Genomic DNA, 8,572 nt, shown 5'->3' with positions numbered 1-8,572 from the left:
ACTAGAAGTGAAAAAGAGTTTATCTGGCCGCTAAACCAAATCTATTGTTTTCTTGGCTGTAATCTTTATGGAAGCAGATTGCCAAGTCTTGCTTCTGTGGTGTCACTGTGTGGATTTGAACCACCAACCTTTAGGTTAGTAGTCAAATACAAACCGTTTATACCAGCCAGAACCCTAAAAGGTATTTATTACATAGTTGTTGAACACAGACGAAAGTTTGATTAGGTTTATAAAATGAACAATTAATGCCTTCTTGAGAGTACTGTATTTGATGAGAATGAAATATTATATAAAAACACTGATACAAAGGTATTATTCTTAATACAAACAGGACAAAAATGGCTTGAAAATTTCCCTGAATGTCACAGTTTATTTGCTATGAACTATTTTCTTGGTAAGTGGAAGGTAATTTTCACTGAAGACACAGGAAGCTCTGGTTTAATCTTTTTAGTCATCTTGGAAAAAGAGGGGTATCTTTTTTGCCTATCAGTTTCCTCAACAACAGGAAACAACAACAAATGAACAAAATAATGTACTTAGGGCGTGGCATTTATTCGGAATAAAAATACACTATAAAAATAGTTATTTCTGTTTATTTTAGTGATTTTTCTGGTTCCAACACCCCTCTGGTTGGATTTGCTGTGCTGGAGAAAATCTGAGGTAAGGCATCATGAGTCTCACAGGGAGAAGACAGGGTCATCGTGAGTGGATCACACTTTCCATTTTATAAGATGTGCCACTCTGCTAATCTAATCACATTTGATGAGAAATTTAATTGTCCAAGAAATTTTATCATAAAAGTTTTATATCTGTCTCCTATAGATGAGTATCATTTTAATTTATGATACACTGAGAACATTCAAGAATTATATCTTGCATTTATGATTTAAGAACCTACATTGAAAAATTGAGACTTGTGTTTATATTTATGTAACTATGATGATATGGGAAACAAGAAAGCAAACAAATGGGTATTTATGAAAACTGGTATTTCAAGAAAGGGTTTGAAGTAAGAAGCCTTTTCCAACCCCTTTGTAAACTGGCGGGGGGTGGGGGGAGTCATACAATTACTTTAAGAAGAATTATTTTCCTAATTGTACTCCAGAATATATCAAAGGGAAAACATTTTGCAATATTAAGACTTTTACCTCCTCAAATTTTAGATGGATTTCTTTATAGAATTTTTCTGATCAGCATTATATGAAATCCTCTAGTTGACAGAAAGCCAAATGTTTACATTCCTCTTTAGTTAAATGAATTTTTATGTATTAACACAGATGTTATTCCAGTAGTTACCATATACCAAGCTGAAAGGAATAATTGTTATCATCCATGTGCCGTATAAATATGAAGTTAAAATATAATTTTCACTGATGATCAACACTATAGATTCCATGTTATGATTAATTCCAGGAACACAAAATTCTGCATCTTCAGTGGAAAGTGTACTTTTCAGTTGTAACAACATCTTCAAGGAGTTTTCAGTTTGTCTTTCTCTTGCTCTTTTTGACTGCAAAGTGCAAAAGATTCCTGAACAAACTGCCTGCACATTGGGCACTGCTGGAAATACCTGACACAACCATCACACAAGCACGTGTGTCTACATGGCAAGAGCACCCAGTTCACTGGCCCATTCTGGCAGACAACACAGTCCTTGCTGGTCTCCTCAGGTGACTCCACTTCACTTTCAGAAAGTCCGGCCTTTTCTAACAAACTTCTGTCTGTGCTTTTCTCTTCTGGAGAAGTACTGCTTGAGGGAGTGGAGTTATTATTTGCAGACATGAAAAGTTGCTGAAAATTAAAGAAACAAGTTTAAAGATAATTACAAATGACATTTAATCTTTAAATCGGGGGGGGGGGGGGGTCATAAAAGCTGTTGAAAATGTACAAGCTAGCAAATCTAAGAAAAGGGAGGACTCATTTGCAGAGCCTAGAGAGGGAAACCAAGAAAACAAAGAAACGGGACATTTTCTCTTTAAAAATTCTAGGATTTGAGGTCTTTGGGTGGTATATGCTTATATATACCACACAAACGCAGCAAAGATATGTACCTCAAAGAAGAAAATATTTGGTGTAAAAAAACATTTAATTTATAAAATATAATTAGCTAACTTTTTTCTATAACAACTCACTGAAAAATACAATATCTCCTTACAAATAGCTATTCTTTGAAACTCTGCAAACAAGAGACAGAGATAAGACTACAGGGTACAACTTACCTTAAGATCATGAAATTGACCTTGAGCCAGGAGTAAATATTGATACAATATTCTGCAGGAAAGCTTGTAAGTCTTATCAGGAATATGAATTACTGACACCATTGAAATCTAAAATAAAAAATGAACAATGTTAAGTACTTTACCTCCTTAGATTACTACACAGATATGTGAGAAATTCATCTTAAATAAAAATAAGAGATTGATAAATTAGAAAATTTACACTATTTCATATAAATTATAGTCTCTGAAGAGGAACATGTTTTTTGCCTGAGTTATTTTAGTTATGCTCAAATCCTGATTATAGATATAGATGAATTACTGTGAATTAGCCAGAAAATCCAGGAAAAACCTACATTCAAAATAAATAAGCCTACCTTCCCAAATTAGATTATAACATATAGTTTACTTTGGCTTCTAATAATATTACGTTTGGAAAAGGAGCAACAGGAATAGACACGTTCAATAAGCATTAATTTACTGACTTAATTTTAGGAAGGAGAGTGAACAAGGAAGGTTAAGTACACATGAAAATAAAGCATTAAAGCCTTCTTATTCCTTTTTAGATTTTGTTAATAAAAATTATTATAATTAATTACCATTTACAGTGATATTAGTATTGGCATACTGTCCACATATACAAATGGCAAATAAGCACATGAAAAGATGTGCAACATAATTATCTGTTAGGGAAATACAAATTAAAGTCACAACAGGATACCACTATACACCTACTGGAATGGCTAAAATTAAAAAGACTGACCAAACCAAGTGTTCGTAAGGATGTGGAGGAACTAGAACTCTCTCATACACTGCTAGTGGGAGTGTAAAATGGTAAACCACTTTAGAAAACAGGCAGATTCTTAAAAAGCTAAACATACACCTTCCATATGATACAGCCATTCTACTCTTAGGTATTTGCCCAAAGAGAAATGACAGCATATGTCCACACAAAGACTGGTATTTGAATGTTTATAGCAGCTTTATTTGTAACATCCAAACAGTGGAACCAACCAGAGTATCAATAGATGAACTGATAAACTGTGCTATATCCATATAACGATATGTAATAAAAAGGAATGAACTATTAGATGAACATGGATAAATCTCAAAATAATTATGCCAAGTGAAAGAAGCCAGAGTACATAGTATATGATTCCATTTATATAAAATTCTAGAACATGCAAACAAAACACAGTGACAGAAAACAGATCAGTGGTTTCCTGGAAACTGGGGGAGAGGGAAAGAGGAGGAGACAGTGCTTACAAAGAGGCATGAGGAAACTTTTGGGTGTGATGAATTTAATCACTATGTTAATTGTGGTGGTGGTTTTATGGGTGTGTATGTATGTCAAAACATCACATTACACACTTTAAATATGTGCAGTTTATCGTATGTCAAATATCCTTCAATAAAGCTATTACATAGTGAGGAAACCTCCCAGAGTAGGAAAAGAGAGAGATACAAAGCAGATAAAAAAATAAAATAAAATCAAAGCACCAGCCCAGGAGGGGCTGAATATAGGAATTCCAGAAGGACAGAACAGAGAAAAGGGCTTACCTAGATTTTCTAATTTTCTTTTCCTGCCATGAACATGTATTACTTGAATAATACAGAAGAAAATAATTAGGTAAATATATAAATTTTAAAAAGCCAAAATTTTGCACCAATGTCCTCTGTCTTCCTTTATCTACCCAAAACATCAAACTGGTTCTTACCTGCACTACCTACATGTAATTCTTGACTGTTATGATAGGAATGGGAAAGTGTGTTTAATTTTGTTTTTAAATTTAGAGTCCCTGACCCCCAGATAAAATAATCAAAACCACATATGAAAAATGAATATGAAATACTCAGTTTGCTTTTGAAATTTAGAGAACATTAACACAAAATATACTTAAAAAAAAAAATCCTGAAGATGGCGGAGTAATGAGACACCTCAGGTGGTCCCTCTTACAACAAAGACTCGAAAAAACAAGTGAATCAATTATATATATGACAATCTAGGAGCCCTGAACATCAAAGGAAAAGTTGAGGAATCGGACAGAGTGGCTACGGGAGGGAGAGACGGTTCAGAAGCAGTGAGGAGTTGCCAGACCTGACCCGGCAGGAGCTGGCACCCTGTGGGCCGGACTGGCTGGCATGCACGGTGAGGCAAGCAGTGGCATTCGGGACACATTTTCCACGTGGGGAGAGATGGAGTGGTGGAGAGTCTGCTCAGGCCTTCAGAGCCAGTGAAAAGCGGCGCTCGATCAGCAAAAGATAACCATGTGCGTTTAACCTACCGTGTGGATCAAAAAACACCTTGTTTGAGAAGAACATCTGTCCCATTTACCTGCTCCCTCCCCAATCTGCACCGGATCCCGTTCCAGCTTCAGCGATTGCCAACTCCCCCGGGATGAAAGTAGGACGCATCATGTGCCCTGAGCCATTCTCCTGGCCTTGGCGAGGGAACAAATTAACAAACAGGAAAAAATAATCTGCTGACTCCCCTAACCTGGGAACTCAGGGCAAGCACAACTCCTTTGCCTAGGCACAGGCATAAGAGGTCCATGGACTTTGAATGCCTTTCACCCCTGCATAGACCTGTGTGGGTCCATTTCAACAGCAGCATAGGCCCTGATTAGCACAGTACAAACAAGGTATATACTTGAAGCCGAACTTCACTGTTATCAGCTATGTGGTGGAGTGACAGGTTCAGGACATTTGATACTGCTCTGCCCATTAAGCAGGGTCCTCATCTATCCACATCAGGGGCCTGAGGACTGGTGGCTCCACCCATACCACCCAGCCACCTGTGACAGGGGTCCAAGAATAAGTGGTACCTCCCAGTCCTTACAGCCAACAGCACTGGGTGCCCATAGTGGCTGCAAAACCCACCCACCTACGCACTCTAGGGAACAGGGACATACTTTTCTCCCAGATACTCAGGGGCAGCCATCAGCCCCCTGCCTTGCTTAGTGCGTAACCCCTTACTGCAGCCAGAAACCTGTGCCTACTCCAATCACCCCTGCCTGTCTAGGACTGTAGGTGAGACCCTGCACCACACACTCGATGAACGACTATCTGGACACTTGAGCTCACATACCCAGTAACCGATCTAACCACCTGGTGACAGGGCGTTAGAACTTCAAAGGCACCAATAATCAAACTAGCTCACCCAAGCAGCCTACTTGGGCATATCAAAACAAAACAAAACAAGAAGCTACGACACAGTAAGCAAACATAAAATAAATAAATATAATAACTTACTGATGGCTCAGAGACAATAGTCAATATCAAATCACATAAAGAGGCAGACCATGATGGCTTCTGCAAGCTCCGAAAACAAGGAATCAAGAAATTTTTTGGAAGAAGAGAACTTCTTGGAATTACCATAGTTAGAATACAAAAGATTAATATACAGAACTCTTCAAGAAATCAGGAAGGAGATCAGGCAAAATGCAGAACAAGCCAAGAAACACAAAGACAAAGCAATAGAGGAACTTAAGAAGGTTATTCAAGAGCATAATGACAAATTTAACAGGCTGCAAGAATCCATAGAGAGACAACAATCAGAAATCCTAGTGATTAACAATAAAATTTCAGAATTAGACAACTCAATAGAAGTCAAAGGAGCAGAATTGAGGCAATGGAAGTCAGAAATAGTAAGCTTGAAGACAAAGCACTTGACACCAACTTATTCAAGGAAAAATCAGATACACAAATTTAAAAAAATAAAGAAACCCTAAGAATTATGTGGGATTCTATCAAGAGGAATAACCTACGAGGGATTGGAGAACCAGAACAGGCAGTGATAACAGAAAATACAGAGAGAATTGTTGAAGATTTGTTGGCAGAAAACTTCCCTGATATCGTGAAAGATGAGAAGATATCTATCCAAGATGCTCATCGAACCCCACATAAGGTAGATCTCAAAAGATTAAGTCACCAAGACATATTATAATCAAACTTGCCAAAACCAAAGATAAAGAGAGAATTTTAAGAGTGTTTAGGGATAAACAAAAAGTCATCTACAAAGCAGAGTCCATAAGACTAAGCTAGGACTACTCAGCAGAAACCATACAAGCAAGAAGGTAATAGGATGACATATATAAAGCATTGAAGGAAAAAAACTGCCAGCCAAGAATTAGATATCCAGCAAAACTGTCTCTCAAATATGACGGCAAAATTAGAGCATTTCCAGATAAACAGGAGTTTAGGGAATTTGTAAAAACCAAACCAAAATTCCAAGAAATACTAAAGGGAGTCTTCCAGTTAGAAAATCAATAACATCAGATTACAACCAAAGATTAGAACACAGGACAGAACAACCAGATATCAACCCAGATAGGGAAGTCACAAAAATAAATCAAAGCTAAAATGCTGAAAATAGGGAAACAGAGACATCAATATGCAGAAGATGACAACATTAAAACAAAAAAGAGGCACTGAAAAAATGTAGTCATAGATCTTTCATATGGAGAGAAAGTCAAGGCAATATAAAGAAATAAAAGACTGGTTTAAACTTAGTAAAATAGGGGTAAATATTAAGGTAACCACAAAGGAAACTAACAATCCTACACATCAAAATAAAAAACAAGAAAAACATAAAGACTCAGCAAATACACAATCAACAACAATGAAAAAGATGAAAAGAAAATACATAAAGAAAAATGACTCAGCACAGAAAATTAAGTGGAACAAAGAAAATGTCAACAAGACAAAAAAAAAAGTTATCAAAATGACAGCACTAAACTGATACCTATCAATAATTATGCTGAATGTAAATGGACTAAATGCACCAATAAAGAAAGAGACAGACAGTGGCAGAATGGATAAAAAGACACGATCCGTCTATATGCTGCCTACAAGAAACACATCTTAGACTTAAACACACAAACAAACTAAAACTCAAAGGATGAAAAAAATATAAATCAAGCAAACAACAATCAAAAGAGCAGGACTGGCAATATCAATCTCTGACAAAACAAACTTTAAAGTAAAATCCACCACAAAGGACAAGGAAGGACACTATATAATGATTAAAGGGTCAATACACTAGGAGGACATAACCATAATAAATATTTATACACTCAACAACAGGGCTCCAAAACACCTAAAACAAACTCTAACAGTATTGAAAAGAGAGATAAACAATTCCACAATAATAATAGGAGACTTCAACACACCACTTTTGGTGAAGGACAGAACATACAGAAAGAAGCTCAATAAAGACATGGTAAACTTAAATGCCACAATCAACCAACTTGGCCTCATAGACACAGAACACTCCACCCAACAGCCAACAAATATACTTTCTTTTCCAACCCACATGGAACATTCTCCATAACAGACCACATATTAGGCCATAAAGCAAGCCTTAACAGAATTCAAAGCACTGAAATATTACAAAGCACCTTTTCTGACCATAAAGCCATAAAAGTGGAAATCAGTAACAGAAAAAGGAAAAAAAAAAAAAAAATCAAAGGATGATGTTGGCTGTTGGCTTGGTATAAATGCCCTTAATTATGTTGAGGAATTTCCCTTCTATTTCTAGTTTGTTTAGAGTTTTTATCATGAATGGGTGTTGGACTTTGTCAAATGTCTTTTCTAGATAGATTGATTAAGATCACCACTCTTATTCAACATTATGCTGGAGGTCCTAGCCAGAGCAATTAGGCTAGAAAAAGAAATAAAGGGCATCTAGATTGGTAAGTAAGAAGTGAAAGTACCTCTATTTGCAGATGATATGATCTTATACACAGAAAACCCCGAAGAATCCACAAGAAAACTACTGGAACCAATAAAAGATTTCAGCGAATTATCAGGATACAAGATAAACATACAAAAATCAGTTGGATTCCCCTACACTAACAAAACGAACTTCGAAGAGGAAATCATCAAATCAAAACCATTTTCAATAGCCCCCAAGAAGATCAAATACTTAGGAATAAATCTAACTAGATATGTAAAAGACCTATACAATGAAAACTACAAGACATAACTGCAAGAAACCAAAAGAAACCTACATGAGTGCAAAAACGTACCTCGCTCATGGATAGGAAGACTCAACATTGTGAAAATGTCTATTCTACCCAAAGCGATCTACAGATACAATGCAATCCTGATCCAAATTCCAATGGAATTTTTCAACTTCATATGGAAAGGGAAGAGGCTCGGATTAAGTAAAGCATTACTCAAGAAGAAGGACAAAGTGGGTGGCCTCACACTACCTGATTTTAGAACCTATTATACCGCCACCATAGTCACAACAGCCTGGTGCTGGTAGAACAACAGATACACAGACCAATGGAACAGAATTGAGAATCCAGACGTAAATTCATCTACCTATGAGCAACTGATATTTGACAAAG

At 36.5% G+C, this 8,572-nt stretch overlaps 1 protein-coding gene across 2 annotated transcripts in view; it reads right to left on the bottom strand.

Moving 5' to 3' along the window:
* Nucleotides 1-398: 398 nt before the first annotated feature.
* The window catches only part of CGRRF1 (cell growth regulator with ring finger domain 1), a 53,282-nt gene continuing 45,108 nt past the window's right edge, over nucleotides 399-8,572 (bottom strand). For both annotated transcript variants that reach the window (XM_004370878.3, XM_023726205.1), the window contains exons 5-6: nucleotides 2,220-2,327; nucleotides 399-1,791 (exon numbers count right to left, since the gene is read on the bottom strand). In XM_004370878.3, the coding sequence (XP_004370935.1) occupies nucleotides 1,471-1,791; nucleotides 2,220-2,327 (429 nt within the window). In that variant the 3' untranslated portion in view covers nucleotides 399-1,470. The remainder of the gene's footprint in view (nucleotides 1,792-2,219; nucleotides 2,328-8,572) is intronic.

This window comes from Trichechus manatus, unplaced genomic scaffold (assembly GCF_000243295.1).
Source record: "Trichechus manatus latirostris isolate Lorelei unplaced genomic scaffold, TriManLat1.0 scaffold00010, whole genome shotgun sequence".
NCBI classification, from domain to species: domain Eukaryota; kingdom Metazoa; phylum Chordata; class Mammalia; order Sirenia; family Trichechidae; genus Trichechus; species Trichechus manatus.
Note: the sequence above shows the minus strand (reverse complement) of the source record. Positions and strands in the feature narration are given on the sequence as shown.